The sequence below is a fragment of the Buceros rhinoceros genome, unplaced genomic scaffold, assembly GCF_000710305.1.
Source record: "Buceros rhinoceros silvestris isolate BGI_N320 unplaced genomic scaffold, ASM71030v1 scaffold2073, whole genome shotgun sequence".
Classification (NCBI taxonomy): Eukaryota; Metazoa; Chordata; class Aves; order Bucerotiformes; family Bucerotidae; genus Buceros; species Buceros rhinoceros.
This window is the reverse complement of record NW_010405172.1, coordinates 16633-37877: the sequence shown is the minus strand read 5'-3', so window position 1 is coordinate 37877 and position 21245 is coordinate 16633. Positions and strand designations below refer to the sequence as shown.

The following is a 21245-nucleotide window of genomic DNA, read 5'->3' as shown; positions in this document are numbered from 1 at the left end:
AGCAGGAACCTCCACAGACTGCCAAGACCTTTGATGATTGAGAAGGATCCTGCCATAACATCTGCCAGCTCCTTCAGTACTCTGGGGTGAATTCCATCAGGCCCCATGGACTTGAGAACATTCAGCTGATACAGCTGGTCCCGTACAGTTAAAGTGTCCACAAAGGGAAGCCACTGTTCCCACACTTGTGATCTTCTGACTCAGAGGACCAGCCAGCCCCAGGTCTATCAGTGTTACTTAAGATTGAGGCAGAAAAATCATTGAATACCTCCACTTTTTCTTCATCCCTATTACTCAGATGACCATGTTCACCCAGTATCAGTCCAGTGCTTTCTTTAGACCTCCTCCTGCTATTAACTTCAGCAGAGATGTCCCTGAATTGTGTAGGACTCGTAAAGAGAACAGATGTTAGAGAACCTGTGGACAGTCAGGCCAGGTGAAGGTAAGGATTACATCGTAGACATGGGACATTTAAGGAATACTTGAGCTGCCCATGCAGCCTGTTCCCATGCTTCGTGGTTGTGTGAATTTCTAGGCTATGCTTCCTTTCCCACTTCAGCTTCACATGAGTCTTTTTAAAGAGCGTTATCAACAAAAGTTTTCAAAAAAGGTAATTTTAAATTCACGTTGAAGATGGACACAGATCCCTCAAAAGCTGCATCGTTTGCCAGATGCGTCAAGTAGCCCTGAAATGATGCAAAGAACTTTGCACAGATTTCTTGTGTAATTTGCACAGACATTCACAACAGTGTTAGTAATGTGCTTCTCCCCAATACTTTACTTACAAGTACAGTAACTATTCAATTATCTGTGCAGCACAGCACACACAGTACTACTCTTCCCTCCATCCTACCAACTGCAGGAGAAGTGAAAATGCCTGGACAATTCAGGCCTGAGATGTGCAGAAGTAAGAAAATTTCCAAAAATAAACAAGTCATTTTTCATTATATCTTCAGGATGAGTTAAGTGCTGACTACCAAGTCTTACTTCAGAGACATCTACATTCTCCTTAGAAGAATACAGATAAAAGAAATTCAGGAGGTCAAAGCAGAAGACACCTGCTCATGTAGATGTTAGTAGAATTACTCTTTTAATAGGAAGTGTCTTACTAAATTAATATTAATGTCATGGCCCTATTATATGGTATGCGTTTGGGCACGAGAAATTTCTACTAATGTCTCAAAAAGCAACATAAATTTGACACAATCTGAAGCTGACGACCTGCCTTAAAGGTCAAGAAACTACCTCTTGGGGATGAGGCACTTTAAGGAAGAAGCAGGCTTCAGTGCCGAAATAAATTATTAACAGACAGGACAGCAAATCCATCAAACCCACGTTGTTCTGAGCAAGTGCGCGTGTACCAATATCAGACAAACAAGCAAGCACAGCACTGGCTTCTGGAAAGCGAGCGATCACCCTCATTTCAGTTAATGGGAGCAGAATAGAGGACTAAGCCAGAACAACTGTTTTATCAGATACACACAGAGAGGAAGGGAATGGATCGGTGATGTTAAGTTCAAAGCAATACTATTACTCATAAGCTCTCATCATTTCCTATCACAGGCAAAATATTTTCGTTAAAATAGGAAGCACAAATACAATATATTGGCAACATTAGCTCCTATTGAGCAGTCCCTTGCTGGAGGTAGGTATAAATAGATATGATTCCACTTCCAAAGGGGGAAAACACCAGCTAAGTAATTATATTGCCACAGAAAGAAAAAGGAGGAGCATCCAGCTGACTGCATCCAGCTGACGACGAGGCATACATGGAAACATCCACTTTCTGAACTAGCCAATGCATTGAGGAAAAACACCTCCTCTAAGTAATTTCAATAGCCACTGAACGAGGCTGCTTAAAAACGAGTGATTATCTCAATCACAGCTAAAATGTTGATATTTATACTTGCAACCTTCCTGCTATCTGAGCAGAAATACTAAATTTTGCTCACAGGCCTCCCTTGAGAATCGGAAGACCTTGTAGTGGCTTTTCAGTACTTCAAGGGGGCCTACAAGAAAAACGGGGAGGGACTCTTTGTCAGGGAGTGTGGTGACAGGACAGAGGATAACAATTTAAAACTGGAAGAGGGTAGACTTAGATTAAACGTAAGGAAATGCTTTCCTGTGAGGATGGTGAGACACTGGCACAGGCTGCTTAGAGAAGCCGTGGATGCCCCACAAGTGTTCGAGGCCAGGTTGGACAGGTCTTTGAGCTATCTGGTCTAGTTGAAGATGCCTCAGCCCATAGCGGGAAGTTGGAACTAAGGTCCCTTCTAATCCAAACCATTCCGTGATTCCATGGTTTACAGTACTCAATAACACATTTTCTACCTTTCACATTCATGTTGAACTCCTTTATTTTCCCTGGATCAAGGTAAGTTGTAAAATCTCTTCATTTTTATGGGCCTATCATAAGTCTGTTTAAGTACAGACCTGACATGAGGAATGCAGAACAATTCCCAAAAGCAATGGGACCAGTCAATATTCAGCACATTCCCAAACAATCGTTGCCTGCAATGAGAAGACAACCTAAAGGGCAACCAAAGGTGCAAAGGACAAGAAGGTGATACTGAGCAGCTTTGCTAGGGAGGACGCTGCTCTTTGGTGTAACAGAGACGAAATGAGTCTGATGTGTAACACCTCACTCTCCAGAGATAAGACAATATTCATTATTTCAGTTATACTAAATATAGAAATAATGAATCAAAATAATTATTTGCAGAAGACAGGTCTTGCACTATCTTATGTTATTATTGGGAGGATGTTAACTATATAGAGACTTTTTTGACTACTTCTATAAATATGATATATATATAAGATAAAGTATTCAGAAACCACAAATTCCGAGCTATTGATGAGATTGTTTCTGTTCTAAAGCTACTATCAGGATGAAACACTGCAAATGAATGGATGTTTAACCAACAGACAGACTTGGAAGCATGTCATGGGGCATATGGTCCTTAACAGTTTTAAGTGAATATGAAAATTAAAGACAGGTTGGAAGAATGGGCTTTTGATGCCTTCTGTAAAGGTAATGCCTTGAGGTATTTGCAAAAAAATGCTAACCAGGTTTTGCTTGATAAGGTAACAGTGCACGTGGAACTGAAGTAGTAAAGGATGCTAAACTCACCTTTTGATTTCTACTAAAGTAAATATAGCATTTTGGGATATTTTGGTCTGAGGGATCAGAAATGCACCCAGGGAAATCCTGAAATGTTGACTGAGATCAAGGAGGACCTAACTAAGTCCAACAGTCAACAAGACCTTTAAAACTGTACAAAGTTCAGGGTAAAGGAAATGATACAAAGTTTTACACATATTTACCTTGCTGTCTTGCTACAGTAATATCGGGGGTTTTTTTCCTAAATACAGTTTTACATCAAAACCAAAAATGAAACATCTTTATGCTTCTTTCCTGTGCAAAACTAAAAATTGAGTAGTGAGTGTGATAAAAATTTTAGGACATTATCACTCAGAGCATATATAAAAAGAAATACATCTTTATGCTCCTTTCACAAGTAAAAATCAAACTGTCTTCCATTGTGTGATATATTATATAAAAAGAGAAGTTTTCCAACCCAAATGGGGGAGGCACGGGACTGCCACAGCAAATACCAAGTTGAATAAAAGCAGCCCCATTGAATCAAAAGAAAAACAATATAAATGAACCACAAATAAAAGACAGAAATATTGTCGAGCACAACACCCACCACAAAATCCATCACTGGGTATAAACCAGAAAGCAGTAACGCCCCCTTTGGAAGGGCAAGGCAGGAAGAACTTTTAAGTTGAATATGGTGCAAAAATTCTCAGTAGGCAAAATCTTATGAATGAAGAGCTCCATCTGGAAACAGATAATTCTACTCAAACATGTCACCCGGTTGCCATGGCAAAGTGACAAAGAAAATCAGCACCCATTAATAAAGATTTCAGAGATAAATGAGCATATCAATTTATAACATTTGAAACAATTACTGGGGGTGTGGGGGAAGAATACTGTGGTTGTTCCTATGAGAAAAATTTCTTCCAGCACTTCCAGGCATCTTCCTAAGTGCCATTACCACAGCGACATCAGTAATGACACTATTGCTGCCTCAGTTATAAAAACAAACAAAAAACAACCACCAGAAAAGAAGCACAACTCCATCAAATATATCTGGACTCATTGTGACTGCTGAAGAAATCTTTTGTTCAACACCAAGTCTTAAATAAACAAATAAATGCAATGCTGATTTACACTGCATTCTCATCTCAGATATCTACAGATGAACAGATTTGGCTCTGCTGTCATCAACGGGGACAATGGGTAAGCTTCTCTTTTCTATTTTCAGTGATGTATCAGTGGTACTTCTGTCACACCACTAACAAAGAAGTTTCTAACCACACCTTCGTTTTCCTGTGCTTCATCATTTTTTGTAGTTTCTGTTGAAGGACATCCCAAGATTTATCCTTCATTTGTAATAAAACTCATATCTACTCTGAAAAATATGATCTTTTTTGACTAATAAATCTCTGTGTACCATACTTATTTCTGCCAGGTGCAGAAATACTCCTACTGCTGTCATCACGAGCAATGTCACAGATCAAAGATTCACGTGCTCTCCTCTCAAAGACTTGAAAGCTAAAAGCTATGTTTAGATAAAGGACTGAATTCCTCTTCCTAAAAATAATTGTTACAAACCATGAGAGAGTCCAATGCCACTGAACTAAAACATATACCAGCAGGTGAGCCTCTTAGACGCTAAATGCAAAACGTACCAAACATCACCTGCAGTCCCATTGCAAAGGAGGGATACTCTGAGTTCCACAGCTACACTGGTAGGACACAAGCAGTGGTGGGCTTAACTCCAGAAGGAGCCAGGCTAGACATCAGAAAAAATAATTAACCACAAGGACAATCAAGGGGTAGAATTAGATTGCTTGGGTGCTTGAGGATTCCACCACTAGAGGTCTTTAAAGAGTCACCAGCCTCGAGGGCCACAGGTTCAAGCCCATCCTGGTTTGGAGCACAGGAGAGATGAGATCAACTACTCAGATTATTCCAGCTCTGTTACTGTATGCGGGTATCAACTGCCTGGATGCCAGCAGAAGCTATGTCAAAGGTCCAACTAAAAGTCAACAGTTGGAGAAAGAATTTGCAAAAATCCTGTAAACTAATGTTTCTTGAACTAAAGACTAGGTAATGGGGGATATCTGGGTTACATCCTTAGCTCCAGCTTCAAGCAGTCAAAGAAAGCAGCGTGAATGTGGTTCTTTTGATTTTACATGGTTGTTTCGATTCTGACTTATTGCTGAGATTCACAGCTGCAGTGGTGGATTTCCAATCCCCCTGGATGTGGGTTGAGAGTGAAATTTCATAGATCAACCAGCACTGCGTGAGCAGCTTGTTGTCTTCCTCCTCTGTTACCAACCCTCAAAGCTATCAGCTCACAGGCAATTATTCTAGATCCTAGTGATCATGTTGTTTTTACTAACATGAACTAGATAAAAAAAAAAAAACCAGCTCAGGAAATGAGCCAACCCATTTGTCTCAAAGGAATACCTGAAAATGCTCAATTAGATTTCCCAACTGAAGTTACCTTATCTTAATCCAATCTAACATACGGCCACTGATGGAAGCTGAGACAGTGGACACCACCAGCTATTAAACACAGAACAGATGCCCAAACAACACACCGATTCTGCCAGCAAACTACAAATCACCCGACAGGAAAGCTGTTTAAAAATCTGAGTGTACTACACCAATCACAGCACATCTGGAAAAACCACCCTCAAGTGTTTTTTCTTCTTCCTACACAACCCTAACACGTGCCCAAGAAATGTTAACTACTCCTTCTGCACAAGGCAGACATCACTGCGAGGGCTGGTTTTTTGGAGGAGAAAAGGAGACTGAGACATTCAATATAAATTAAAAAAAAAACAAAAGCAGAGGACTTCTGCAGTACTAGAAGGACACCTGCCCTGAAGCTAGGCAAGATAGGAGCAGCTCTTTTCTAAGCTGTCAAGCAGTACTGGCTACAGCCCCATGTCACATCCAGTGCATTATGAAACATGAACTCTCTTAAGGGTGATGCCTGCTTGAAAAATTTTAGCAAATTCCCTTCCACTTTATCAGACTGCCCCTTTCCAGGCCCAAATCCTGGCAGCTTTGAACAGTGTTGTTCCCCTGAGGCCAACAGGTTTGACACGAGTGCAGCTCCATTAACTTTAAGGGACATTATCTTCATCTTTACTGCTGCAGAAGCACAAAACCTCCAATTGCCATATTAATGCATCCTTCATTACTGCTGTCAGAAGTTTCCAGCGCTGCAAACCGCTTGCAGCTCTCAATCCTTTGGGTACACCCGTCCTCCCCCGTGAAAGGCCCAGCCTGACTTCTGCCTGGGGGAGAAGGTGCCATTCCAACACCTACGATGCTGCTGCCCATCGAGTGCCTCAGTTTATGAATCTTGGGTTTTCTGATTTCTTTTCCCTTGATCTAACAGAGTGGCAGATGATGACATGCCATAATTTCGCCCCCTAGTTTCTACAGGTGTAATTTTCAGATTCCAGAGACATGCTGCTGTACACAGGAGATGTGCAGCTGAATCAAGGAGGTCATCACTTGGTTTCTTCTTGGCCAGGAAGTTCCCAAGGCTACATTTGGACTGTCACAAAGCGTGAAAACTACTGTTGTATGTATAATTTTCTATCACATTATACATAAAGGAATATGTTAACTGTCCTTGCACCAAGGGCACAGAATCTACAGGTCCACCTTAGTGGTAGGTAGGTCAGCGGAGTAACATGGCAGGGGAAAAATAATATTGGTGTGCAACCAATAAAGTTGTTTTCTGGGGAGTATTTTTCCCACAAAGATTTCTGCTTCATATGCAATCTCTAAATTAACATCATGTGTGTAATGAAAAACCAACAGCTCACCACAGTTTTGGATGTGTGGCTTCCTTGCATGCAGGTCATCTCCCCTGGGTCTGTGGACCCTGGCAGGAAGACAGTTCACTGGTCAGGGTACAACCTAAAGCTTGTCCTGCTTCTAATTCTCCTTACATGAAGAGAAGTATGGGAAGATGTATGAACAAGTGGAAGATACTGAGAACCCAAAATCACTTGAAAAAAAACTCTGGGGGACAACAGAGCTTGTGGATGTGTGTGCGAGAGACAAGATTGGAAATCTTAAAACCCCCTGAACTCCATGCTTCTGCTCTGCTCCATCACAGCTCCCTGATAAGAAAGTCAAGGACCCTCTGGCCAACTCCAACAAATCCCTGTGGCCAGGTAAGACACTGCCAGCACCTGGTTCAACCTCCAAGGCCATTTAATTACCTCAGAAAAAGACTTCAAAATACAACCTCAACATGCTAAAATCCAGTTACCACTAAACACATAACTTCTGCCTCGCTTGTACTGTCTTTAATGATACAGCCTCCAGACCTTTTAGACACCCATTCATATTTAAGATCTGAGGAAACTCCTTCTACAAGATAGTGTTGAAAAATCAGCCACATGATCACATAATTAAAGACTTTTGTGCACTCATCTGTAATTAAGGAGCCAAAAAACAGTGCTGGTGGTGTGCACTCACAACTATCTTTCAGCCACCCAGATTTTTCCTTGCTGAAACTATATAACACATACACATTTTTCTACCCATTTTTTTTTTTCCTTATTTAATTAACACATAACTTTGAGCCAGACGCCAGGTCGTTCAAAGGAAACCATTTCTCAGGTGGAGGAGAGATTACAGCCACGGCACTCGGCAGGAAGGATACTCAGTAAATGCAATTATCTAGTCTGCTGCAAAGATCAAATTGAGAAATGAAAGCAGGAGAGGAAACAAGCAGCAGAGAGATTCACTAAAGGAGCAGAGAGGAGGAAAACAAAGGGTCTGTGCCTTGAAAAATATTGCTGTTTGTCTGAAGCCAGCAGGTTGGGTTTTGGATCAAGGTTGCACAGTTCTTCCCCAGCATCCCAACACCACGACAGGGGAGTAGCACTGGGCTGGCCCTGCAGAGGCCTCCCTGTGTCTTGAAAGAACCGGAAGTTCAGCATTTCCAATCACTTACTACATTTAAACACTACAAACTTATTTTTAAACAAAATTGTGAGACCCTTGCCCTGAAGAAGATACTTCTGTTGCTCAGAAACTGCAAAAGCAACTCCCTTTTACTGGTCCTTTCACTGCTCCTTTTTAAATTTCTCCCTTGGAAAGGGAAGAAAAATAACCCCACCCACCAAGCACTGAATATTTAATTCTTTTTAGGTTTTTCATCATCATTAATGAAACTCCTGGTCTCTGCTGACTCATCCATCTACGTACTTCCTTGCAAAACATTTATCATTTTAGCACAGAACCTCCCAGAGACTATTCAGATTCCAGAAAAAAATACCATTATTGTGAGTATCCCTTGTACAGCTCTGTCCAGCCACGCTAACGTATCGACCGATTGTTCTAGACACCAAAAACTTCTCCTGAACTGAGCTGCTCTAAGTGTTCCTTGAAAAAGAATCATTACCACTCCACACACCCAAAATTACACATTTCCTATTACTGCAAATACACAACGAGGTGTCTTCAGCTTCCTTGTCAATAAAAAAGCCAATTCCTCTTTACTTAACAAGTAACGCCACTCTCAATCAGTCAACTATTAAATGAGGTTGTCGCCCTGCAATGTATGACTTGACATAGATCTTCACATCCTTTCTAGCTTTCTTCTATTAATATTAGTCTATCAAATTTTCACTGCTTACATTCCTCAAAGAATATTTGTAAATCAGCAGCTATTTAATTTTTATTAATTGCACTATGAAAGGGAGAGAATAATTATCCAAGACCAGTAACAAACTGGAGATTCATGATGAGCACAAATGTCTCCTCACTGCTCGTATTTCTGTCAACCAAGAGGGAAGAGGGGGCAACTAACGAAAACTTGATTTATAAAATACAGCTCACATTGCCAGATGCAAAAGATACAAAAGTTAATTACATTACTTACAGGCCACCCGAAGAGCTACAAAATTAACCTATCAGCAAGATTAATCTTTTACTCTGCTTACAATGCTCAGAGTTAATTTGTTATCTCTGAAAGATGCCTACTTCCCCGAACAGCATCGGCATTGCAAAAGCTTTATCTAAAGCCCCGAAAGCAAACACCTACCACGCACACGGCGCCCACAGAGCCATATCGTTGAGGCAATCCAGGGTAACGATGGGAAAGAAACTCTGGAACAGGAGCGGCACTGGGCAGCGAGGGGACTGCCTGGCTCACAGCCGCGGTCAATTGCAGATGTCTGGTTTAACATCTCCATCTCACTATATATGCCAAACCGTAAATTAAATCCCAACTCTCAGCAGCGTGTGGTCGGTGCTCTTCCGTGCCACCTCATACCATTAACCATCTCCTTCCTTGCCCCCACTGTCACTGCAAACACAACCTGCTCATGAGACTAGATGTACTTGTCCCCGTTCACTCCCTGCTGTCTTGCAACCACACCAAAGCCCTGTGCAAACACTACATGAACACGCACATTTAGGATATCCTGGCAGTGCGAAGATGACTGGATAGAAAAGCAAATTTTAAAAAGCTAGTGATTTTTCATGCTTCCTCCCCATCCCTCTGAGCAACACTTTCAAAAAGGAAGCAAAATGGCAGTGTGTGAGAAATGGAAATTTTTAGTAATAGCTAAAAAAAAAAAAATCAAAATAAGAAACGTGTGCTTAGAGCACTAACACTAGATGAGCACTTTCAGTCTAAAGAGATCTCAAGAGGCGCCCAGTTCCTACAGTTAGGAACGTGATATATACTTCACAACAAAATACAGGGGATAAAATGCATGTAGTTTTAATAACAACTATTAATATAATTTAGAAGACTTCCGTGGGGAAAAATCCCTACGCCCCCTTTTCCCCTTTGAATAGACCCAGATCATTCCTGAAACCATAAATTCTGAAACCAAGGAGACTTCATACTATTTCTGAGTGTCACAGAGCATGACGTGCTCTGTGCCTCTGCTGCCTGCACAGCCCCTTGCAGTGCTCCCACTACAAGAGCGGAAAGGAAATACATAATTTAAGAGCTCCCTAAACCTGATCCTTTTTGTCAAAGCCCTCTCTCATACAGACAAGAAGAAAAGGCACACGGCAAAGCATGATTACACCTACTCCACAGAAGCCAGGCTTTGTTTTTTGTAAGACTGCTGCCTTCCAGGCTTTTTTGGTGCGATCTCAAGACAGAACATCATCAGGCCTTGGACCAGGACAACGTGTGACTGCTGGGTTATACGATTTATTTAAAATACCCACCATGTCTCAGTGTTTTGGAGAAGTTACCTACTAGAAAAATGCCTTCTACTTTAGCAAATGGACGTTTTGCCATAGTCCAAGCACTCAGGGCAGTGGAGCATTTCAGCAGCTTGTTAGAACCCAAGTTTCAAAGCAACTACCCTGCATATTGACTGCGTATGAGAGGGTATATAAATACTCACTGGTCGGGTATCTGTTCCTTGTATTTAATAGGTATTTCTTAACAGTAGATATTCCTAGTATAAAATTACAGCATTGTGTTGTGCAAATAAATACACACCCACGCAGCTTCACAAGGCTCACCTGGGGAATGAGAACATTATCCCCTAGACTGAGGATTTCCTGGCCAAATTTTAGTCTTCGGGGGTTTTCTTTTACGTTTTGTGTTGTTTTGGGTTTTTCCTCCCTTTACTTTGTGGCCAAGAAATACAACACTTGGAAAATGACAAAAGGAGCACTGCAGTAATTGACAGTATGTTTTTACCATGATTCTTTCTCATTTGCACCTACTGGTAGGCAATGACCACCAAGGATTCAGTCTTTAAGAGATTAAGTTAAAAAACCAAGTTTGTCTGTCCTATAAAATAAATAAATGGATTTCCTCCAGCACCAAGGCTGCCAGAAAGCACACTCTGGCTTCTTTCTAGCTAACACCAAAGGTGGATGCATGCCCCTACTTAGAGCACACTAAAGCCATTGTGAAATGCACTTTGTATGTGGCTTTGACTGTACTCCTCATGGGTTACACGGCTTATAGGAAGGATCATTCCCAAGAATAAGACAATATTAATGCTCCCCACATATCATCTGCTTGCAGAGGCTTGGGGCACCCTCAGAGTCCCCCTGCCTCTGGTGCATCTCCTTTGGGTGCTGTGACACTGATGTGCAGACTGCAAAAGGTGAAAGCTCCCATTAAAGTAAGAAGCAGGGAAGTCACAACCTGCCTGCGATGAATTTCTTCCCCCAAAATGGGGATAACAAGTGTTTCTCCACCTTAGTTCACCTTCTCCCTTTAAACCACTAAAGATGCTGAGTCTGGTTGTGTGTGCATCATGCCAAACCCAGCAGACACCAGGCTGGAAACAAACAGGGAAGCTCTGCACAGACACACGGCACTAAGTACAATGACTTTGCAGAAGAATTCCCTCACCTAACGCCACAACAAGCACTGCAAGACAACTGCCAGAAGACAACTGAAGGCGACCTAGTTAATTTATGGACACTTTCTCTAATTTAAGGGGTCAAGCAATTTCAAATTCATTCCTATGCAAGAGAAAAATCCACAAAATCATGGTTTCACAAAAAAATAAAGTAGGAGTCACCCCTTCTTTCTTCAGTTTCCCTATCGCAAAATTATCCGCACACATTTTCAACCATTCCAAACAGTTAAATGTTTGATGTTGAACCATACACTAAGGTTAAAGGTCTGCAAAGAAGGAGGATACTTTGCGTCTTCTGGCTAGATAGCAAATACGGTTTGAAGTACAGGTATTATTTTATAAGCTAAGGGCTGTACAGTACTATATCAGCTCAGTCATCTGATACCATAATCTCAAAAAGCAGCAGCAACAACAAAAAATTGTTAAATTTAGTCACTTGTTGTCTGTCTTCAGGTAGGAAAACCTCAGCAACATTTACATGGCAAAGACCTGTTACCCATTTGGGAAAGTAATCTCATTTAGGGTCTTTCTGATTTGTTTCAAATGAAGGAACTAATAGGAGACAGAACTCCAAATACGTATCATTTTCCCTTATTGCTCTTTTTTTGTTTCCTGCCAGGAGAAGTCATGACTAAGAACGGGAAAGCTTTACCTGGCAAACGAGCCTCTCGATTGAAATAAATGCCATGCCTCCCACAGTAGGACTGCAGGGAGGCAGGCAGAGGGCGCAGGGATGCCAATCCTCAACTGAGAACACTCCTCCATCACGTGAGGACAAGCAATTTGCTTCGGTGCATCAGCTTGGTGAATCTGCTTCCTAGCACAGGCTTGCTCACCAGTGGGGGATGTGATTAGCTTCCAGGGGGCAGCGTTTGTATTTTGACTTAAAACAAACAAAAAGCTTCTGTAGCTGTAAGGTCAATAGTATGAAAGAGGTGGTGAGATATGAAGATAGCAACAGGGAAGTATGACATGTCTTTATCCACGTTTGGACAATCACTACCTTGGTCATGCCCAGTCCTGATAAGACTCTGGAGTACTATCAAAACAGAGATTTATTCATCATAATGTACATGGCCCTGCAGGGTGGGGACAAGCTCTTTAACTCTCCCTGAATAGGAACCCCACCACCATCACTAGCAATGGGTGCACAGGGATTACTATACCTGACCAAGGAACATCTTCAACCACTGTTGCTCTACTGCCCTGAAACACTGGAAAGCTATCTTCTTGGAGCCTACAGGAACCTTCCCAATGACTTGGATCTCATCCCTAAGGACCATCAGACCAGTATTTCTCCACTTGCAAGTAAAAATGAAAGGCGGAGGAGTACCAGAAGGGAGAGGTAGCTCAACCACAGGCATTACAGAAAGCTCATGATTAACGGATAGATGCTGTTAGGGCCCTCAGTGCACTAAGCGACCAGGACCACCCTCATGAAACCCTCGCTTGCGTCTTATGCCCATAGACCCAGGAGCTCTGATTCAGATGAGGCTTGGCCCTTCAGTCCTTGCCAGAGAGGTCTGCATGTCTCCTAGTCCTGCCTTTGGTCCCATCTCCCAGATGGAGACCCCAACCCCACGTTGTAGGTATCTTCTCTCCTGAACAAAGCCCTCAAGCAAGCTCTAGCTTGTACCAAGCCCTGTCTCCAGCCTTGTCTCCTGTTGCTTCTCTCTGCACTCCCTGGGCGGACCCTGGGCCTGGTTCACTGTCATGGTTCATTGCCAGACCCTGTGAACAGCACCCTGCTCTGGCCCCGTGGGACTGCACCTCAACAGCGAAGGGACTGCAAGTGCTGGGGTCACCTCCGGCTCCTAGCTCATCCCACCTCGTGAGGCAACCCTGCTCCTGGAGAAATGCTGGCCCGTGACACCTTCTACAAAAGGCTCTTTTCATACTCTTTATGTATCTCCCTATATAATTACCTGCTGGCGTTGGGATGAAGAGCTTGTTTTGCTACTATTCTCTGTGCACCCCACAGCCGTGAACATCATCTTCCTTATACTGCAAAAGCAGCACCTATTCCAAAGGAGCTACAAAGAGGAGCCACTTTTATTTACAAAAGGTGAAAATACGGAGTTTTAATTCATGTCACACACTTTCTTTGCACGCATTGATCAGAACACACGACGAGACAAAACCTGAGGGTGGGGTTTGGTTTGGTTTTGATTTTTTTTTAAAAAACCCTGTTGCTTTCTTATGGGCATAACATAGCAAATTATTGACTTACCAAGGGCGTTCTCAGAGTTACACAAATACACATAAACCTAGATAACAAATGCAATTTTATTACATTTCCCACATGAACATAACACTTCTCTCCCACTTCCTAAAACATGTGTTTAGGACTGACCCATTTTTGCTTAGATTAGCAGGCCACATCACCAAAATGGGTTGGAACAGAGTGGATAAAAACAAAAGACGTTGTTAAACTAAATAAACATCATTTCAACTGAATAAAAAAAGTGAGGAAAACCAGTCTGGTATAATTCTAGAAGACGCTCATGCTCTTCAGCCCTGTACTGCAATGCACTCATCTGCTTTTCCTAAGCTTTCAAGCATTGAAGCAAGATCTACTTTACAACATGAGCTGCTGAAATCACAAACATGGAAGCGACCCTTTCAGGAGCTCAGCCAGAATCTGAATTTCAGCAGTGAAAATGTTGTCCTTTGAAACCACTGTGATGTTTAAAGTTTTGCACCCCTGAGACTAGGTTTTCAGACAGCAGGTGTCTATGTGCACCAAGTGCACTTTCATGGAGCTCAGATTAGGCACCGTGTGGAATGAGTGCATGGTGTTGGTCCCCTTAAGCATAATCGCTACTGTCCCCAAAACAAGTAAGGTCTGACATTGCAGAAGCATGTCAGGACAGCCAAATCAGCTGGAGCAATTAGTATGTGAGTGCTATTCAGCTGACCAACAGCATCAATAAAATAAATGCTACCAGGCAGAGCAAGCTGTGGATTTACATGGAGCCTAGAGTAGCAAGACCTCCTGATCACGGCATGCATTCATGCCAACATGACAGAAATTACATTCCTTAAGCCACCTCTTTCCAGATAGTTCTAGTTCAGTGAGGATGACCATCCTTCTGAAAATGTGGTCAAAAGAAAGAATTTCTCATTCTCAGCTTTAGCATTTTTTTTCTGATGGTTGAGGGAAAGGCAGAGGTCACAGGAAGGTGTTATTCACTAAAAATGCTTTTAATATGTTTTTGGCACTTCAAGTTTTATCTACAAACTTCCCATCTTCAAATGGCAAGATGTCTTGCAAAATTTTGTAAGCAGGAACAAGGCAGTTTTAGGAAGTTGTTCTCATACAAAATTAAGGATAAGTGAACAGTCTGCCAGGCTCACAGGTATTTTAAACAATACTGAGCAACAATCCGAGCCTGAAGCTTTGAGTAAGGTGATACTTCTGGGCCTGTCAGTCACGGAAAGAGCCTTCAAAACAAAGTAATCTCTACAGAAGTCTGGGCACAGTATTTTTGGAGAAGATGAGACATATTTAGGGAAGGTAAGTCATAGTCCCAAATTCCTCTTGCTATTCTCCTCCTGTACACAGCGGATACATTTTTAAAGTTTCAATTATTTTAGCATCTTCTGGCACTTAATTCAAACTCCCACAGGTCAGAGCTCTGCTGTCTTGGGCAGTGGCCCAAGATACCCACATCGATGAGACAGCGCAGACATGAGGAAGGAAATACTTGACTGCCACAAGGCACAAGTTATCTGAAGTGAAACAAACCCATAAAACATATCCAAAGAAAGAAAACACTTAACATGAGAAAACTCATGAGTTGGTAAAGTGTTTGGGTTTTAAACTGTGATATTGGTTTAAACTGTGATATTGGTGAACAAGAAGTCAAATAAAGCCACCTCCTTCCAGTTACAGATGCTACAGAGCAGCACATTTGTTTGGGATGACTAAGCTAAACTCTTTGATTTGGTGGAAGGAGTCCTCCCCATGAGACTGGTTGTTGCTTTCCCAAAACAACAGACCAGCTGCCACCACACAGGACAGTCAGTACTTGCCACAGTTAAATACTCTAACTTCCTGGATTGGCTTTTGAGCTATAGCACTTTCAAAAGACTTGGAAAGAAATATCAACAGAGGAGAAAACTGTTGAAAAAAACAAGTGAGGAAGAGCAGAGCAGACATACAGGCATGTACGTCTGCAAGTGATCCGACAACAGGTCCCTCACACATCTCCTTCATCTCTGAAACAACAGTGGGTCTCTAACACAAACCAGGAAAGCTGTGAAGATACTTCACAAGCCATACTGCAGTCAACATGCATTGATCAGTTTTTCAATCCCATTACGATACCTCAGTGCTAAAAGTTTCCTTTCCTTGCATTCTTCCAGCTGTCCTGCGATAAATCGGTTTACAAACTACTGAGCTTTGCATCAGCTTTATTTAGACAGGTTTACCAATTGGAGCTGCTGTTAATAGCAGAAATCCTATCTGGCAGTTGCAGCACAGATAATCCCAATTTGCCAGAACATTCTTACCTGCCACGTTTACTCTCACCTTTGCAAAGCACCCAAGAGCTCCATATAAACATCTGGCTTAGCCTCTCAGATTAATAAACACATTCTAAAACAGTTTTATTTCCCCACAAGAAATCACATTACCAGTTATTTTCTTGCACAAATAATTATGTTAATAACCTCCTCCCCAAATGAACACCTCATGATTTTTTAAAAAGGTACAAATACAGTTAATCCATGAAAGATGTTATATTATTAAAACATATGCTGAAATCAACAACACTCAAAGCTCTGTCATGGCATTTTGTTTTTCATTGGTATTTACATTATTACAGTTTTTAAGTATTGCCCTGGAAATCAGCTTTGAAGTGGAATGATGAATAAATGAAGATTTATTATTACTATCCTTATTAGAAGGATTTTAAAGTCATTAGAGACTGACAAGACATAATAATCATATTATATTCAATCTTCTCTAGAACATCTCCTTTAATAGGCCTGCTAACTCAATTATTTAAATATATATCACAGTAAACCGCAGCGTTCCTTCTGCAGGTTGGGATAAGATGGAAAATTTCATGTTCTGTTTTCAGTTAACCAGAACTTCTTCTTACAGAATTCATAGGGTTTGTGGAGGATTTCTCGGTTTTAAACACTAGAGTTTCAAATTTACGGTGAACACCTGGCTCACTGTGTCTGCTCAACTGAAAAAAAAAGGTTAAAAGCTGGGGACGAAATAAGGCACTGGAGCACAATCTCAACCTGCAGTGACTTTCAAAAGTAAAAAAAAAAAAAAAAAAAATCCCTTGCAGAAGCAATGATCTCTCAAACAGACAACAGATTTGGCTTCAACCAACCCCTCCAGCGAAAGAAGGAAGAAGCATCTAGAGGCTCTGGGGAAGAACTGAAGCAGAACTGCATCACTCTGAGCAGTTCAGGAAATAGTCTCTGAACTCTAAGTGACATCTATAGCCCAGCAAAACCTACTGATTAAAAAAAAAAATACCAAAGTACTGTATACTTGGAAATTATCTCCTTTTCTTCTAAAGAACGGTGGATAAACCCTAAGACAAACATCACAAACCCTGAAGAACACTTTGCAAGTGTGGTCTCCTAGACAGACTTCCTTATGAGGGCTTGGAGGGAGGGTTGAAAACAAGTACAAGGCTTGTGGCAGGAGAGTTGAGTGACAAAAAGGCAAAGGGCAAAGCTGCAGCCACGTTGACGCTCGTAACTCTTGCACAGCTTCTTTGCCTGCTCCTCCCTGAAAGGACGAGGAGAAAGTGCTGAAGCACTAGAAGCATGTTCAAAGGAAATCGAAGTTGGCAATGCAATAACGATGCTCTTCTGGCAACTTCTGCAATGTGAACAGAGAACTGTTATCCAAGGCACAGAAAACAAATTGCTGTATGGGAATTACTCGGGTCCTTTCCATCCTTCCTTTACTCATGAAGTCCTGCACCACGAGGTCACCTCAAATGAGAAGCTTGGAGACACCACCATTTACACAGTTCTGAGAACACCTCAACATCTCTTCAGTTCAGACAACTAAGGATGTTTCCCTGCCTCCACTACACATACTGACCATCTAGTTCATACTCAACAGCTCCACACGCTGCTTGTGGAGCTAAAATTAAAGCAGTGGGAACGTGGTGGGAAAGCTCTTGAGCACCAAAGACCGAACTCACAGAAACATCACAGGAACAATTGCCTTGTTGCCAGTCCTCTTATTTGTGGGAAAAGAGTGGAATGTGGGAAAGTGAAGGTTTTTCAGCTCTGTGGCTAATATAACCACACATGACAAAAATCCCTAAGAGGCAAAAAACCCAGCAGCCGAAGGCACAGGTAAGAGCAAAACTGGCTAGAATCAAATACATGTATTTTCATACCTCTCCTCACTCAAAACAACTTATTTAATGCAAAAGCAAGATGGAAAGTACAACCCTTACTATTGACTCTTTCTGCCTGCAACTTGTCTGGGGATAATGTTCAAAGGAAAAAGAAGAGTATCATTTTCATCTCAGGTGTTAGGCAAACAGCGAGGGACAATATGCTATAAACCATGTTCTTCAGATCACACCAGTTGCCCAAGGAAGGCAGCACCAGCCCTGAGGTATTCTCCTTTAATTCGGTCACAATGCAGTGACAGAATATCCTCCTTCAGGATTTCCTCCACTTGTGAAACATCTGAGGCAATGTGGGCTACTGCAACTATGAAGCTACTTCTGCACAGGCACTTTATGTCAGATTAGTCCCCGGAGGCACACACCCAAAGTGTTCCTCATCTATGAACATCATCATATACACATACTAACATTCTCAGGATGTTATTGACACTATCACTACATCCGTCACTTTCCAATTCCACTTGTTGTCTCTGTTTCTTTAACTTTGCTGCCTCCTTCCCCAAATCTACCTCTCTTACAGCCTGCCCCTAATTCCCTTCCCAGTATCTTCTTGCTCCTCATGAACCATCTGATGCTCCCGCCACTCAGCTCGGTCTTGCTCTGCCTAGTCATTCTGCAGTTCATTTTCAATCTCTACAGGCTGCAGAGATACTCTGCTCTTAGCCACTGGCTGGATGAGACACTTTCGTCCCTTCCTAGAAACAGGGAAGGAAACATCAGCAGCTCTTGACACCTGGAACTGGCCAGGCAAATGCACGATGGATGTGCTGCAAGTCTTTTTAACCTCTGTTGACTCTGTGGATCCTCCTGCATCTCTGGGAACTTATTCTGCTAAGGTCTGTTATCCCAGCTGAGACCGTCTGCTCAAATCTAGCACGACTATGCTCTCTCCTTGCAGGGAGTTGATGACAACAGACCTCTGATAAGGCACTGACACCCTCATTGATGACTTTAGAAATAACTGTGCAGAATATGTCACACAGAATTAATTTGGGACTAACGACATGAAAGTTTAACAGAAAATGAAGTGGACAGAATACTCTGAGCTTTCATATCTAACTCATCACAAACAATGCAATTGCCACTATCGTTCCCAATAGGGAAGAAAGTCCCCCTTCACTGGAGTCTTTCAGCTCCAGCAAGAGCTCTAGGCAATTGGCCAAGTCCAGAAGATTGTTAAGAATGATGGTAAGTATGATGTTGAGGTGTATTTTTCATGCCTCTCTTTTATATTGAAAAATTGTGTTCAGGAACTATGCAAGGCAATGGACACGTGAAGCACATGGCTTCCTGCTTCTGGGCATCTAAGCACCCTGTTAATCATTTATAGGTCTCAAAAGGACAGCAGTAAAGCCAGGTATACTCCAGCTCACCTTCCTTATGTGCCCAATTCCTGATCTGGAGGGTGTCTCTCAGCAGCAAGGGAAAAACGTGGCTTTTGTGCTCACTCTGGTTACCATTCAACAAATCCTAAGTCCCGGGCTCCAACTCCTTGCTAAAAAAGGATCAAGTAAGTGAACTAGACCTTTAGCAATGAAAAACTGTGTACACCTAACCTAAAATACATGCCAGGACATGGTTAACAGCAGGTAGTACTTCTGACATTCATAGCTTTCTATAACAGCCCTCAAATGGATCCCAGAATAGCTAAATGATACCACTGACACCAGTCCAGCTCTATAAAGTGGGAGCCCTTTAAAATCCCTTCAGTCTTCTTGATCCTTTGCCACCAGAAGGTACCTTAGCTTTCTTGTCATTAAAGTTATGATCCTCAGCCCACAGCATGCAGTTAAACAACAACGAGCTGAAGTATACATATTGCCAAAAATTGATCCCTCACTAAATATCAGCTAAAATATAAACTCAAAACTCCTTTGAGAAACTAACAGAGCTTTTTGTTCTTTGGCAGCACTTGAAGCCTGTTTATAATAAAAAGCAACATACTGGACTCACAATTCCAAACCCAGCATCTCTTGGGTTAGCAAAGCAGCACACACAGGAAAATAATCTGTCATGTAGGCCTGAAATTTGCTGAACAACTACTTTCTCTTCAGATTATGCCTCTAGTTACTATTCCTTTGGGATCCATTGTTGGGAGCAAACTAGCCCCCAGAAAGGCTGAAAAAGTGAAATATCAATGCTTTTGAAATTAAAGGAAGATATTTTTTGCTGTTGGATGCGTCATTCCCACTACTACACAAACAACTGCTATAAAAACCACCAGAGAAGTGTGGCATCATACTCAGTAGCAACGCACCTATTTTAAGAGTAACAGTATGAAGTTAGCTTATTCACAGCCGACTTAACTTTCAGATAGCTGGGCAGACCAAGAAATTTCCTTACTGAACAGTCTTGCATATGATTCCTAATATTTTAAAGACTGAATGATGATTTAGATGATTATCTAAAAACCACTTAGCATATGCTACTAGAACCAGGAGGGAAAGTGTGGTGAAGCTGACTGCATTTTACCTCATATCACTCTACCTTTCCTGATGCGCAAGTGTCTGTGACAAGACCTGGGTCATAGATTGGTCTTCCCACACAGTGAAACAGATGTTTTCATCCAGCATTCAGAACTTCCCAGTACCACCAAATCCCTCCCAGCAGGTTATTTCTAGTACCTTCAAACCCTGTTTGCTGTGGGATTTCAGAACTAACGTTTTAATGTTTTACAGGATAACAATGATGAGGAACCATTTTTCTTACTGAACAGATTTTTATTTTTAGGAAATGAGTCAACTATTTTGGTACCTAATGACAAATACGTAACAAAGACTCGTATATAAATACAAGGGGGTTGTGCAACTCATCCTTGAACCATTCCAGGATGCACCAAGTTAACAACAGTGCAGTACATCACTTAGAATGTTAATTTTCCATGAAGGATTTCATCCAGACCTCTGCTTCAGCTCTCATGGTACCATACTGTCCCTTGGATGGGCCAACTGCACTATCATCGTAATTTATTTCAACATACATTTTCCTCTACATTTTGTGAAAGGTTAAGGCTCCCAAATACACCTGCCAAAACATTCACGATGTTGGGAGAAAGATGAAATCCTGATACACTTACCACCAAACACATCTCCGTTCTGATAGTTTTTCCCCTTCTGAGTTTCCTCTTCGTTTTGAACAGTAGAAACATGCTTGGCGGAGGCACAGCCCATAGCTTCATTCAGACAGCTCCAGCTGGACCAAACCACAAATCATGTCTAGAGACAAATGCTCATTGTTTTAAAAATAATCCACCTTCCCACGTGGCTGTCAAGTCACTTTTACCTAAAGACGGCAAAAGAGAGAGAAGAGTATTTGACTGCATGTGTTGACAAAAGGGAACCTCTAAACGTAGCACTTCAAGAAAACAAGTAATGGGGTTTGTGG

The 21245-nt window shown here is 41.8% G+C and overlaps 1 protein-coding gene across 1 annotated transcript in view; it reads right to left on the bottom strand.

Annotated features, from left to right (window-relative positions):
- LOC104491225 (uncharacterized protein C1orf21-like) overlaps positions 1-21031 on the bottom strand; it is a gene marked incomplete at its 3' end in the record, with an annotated part of 24462 nt that extends 3431 nt beyond the window's left edge. Inside the window, exon 1 of the mRNA XM_010133611.1 lies at positions 20938-21031. Coding sequence (XP_010131913.1) covers positions 20938-21031 — 94 coding nt within the window. The remainder of the gene's footprint in view (positions 1-20937) is intronic.
- Positions 21032-21245: the final 214 nt, after the last annotated feature.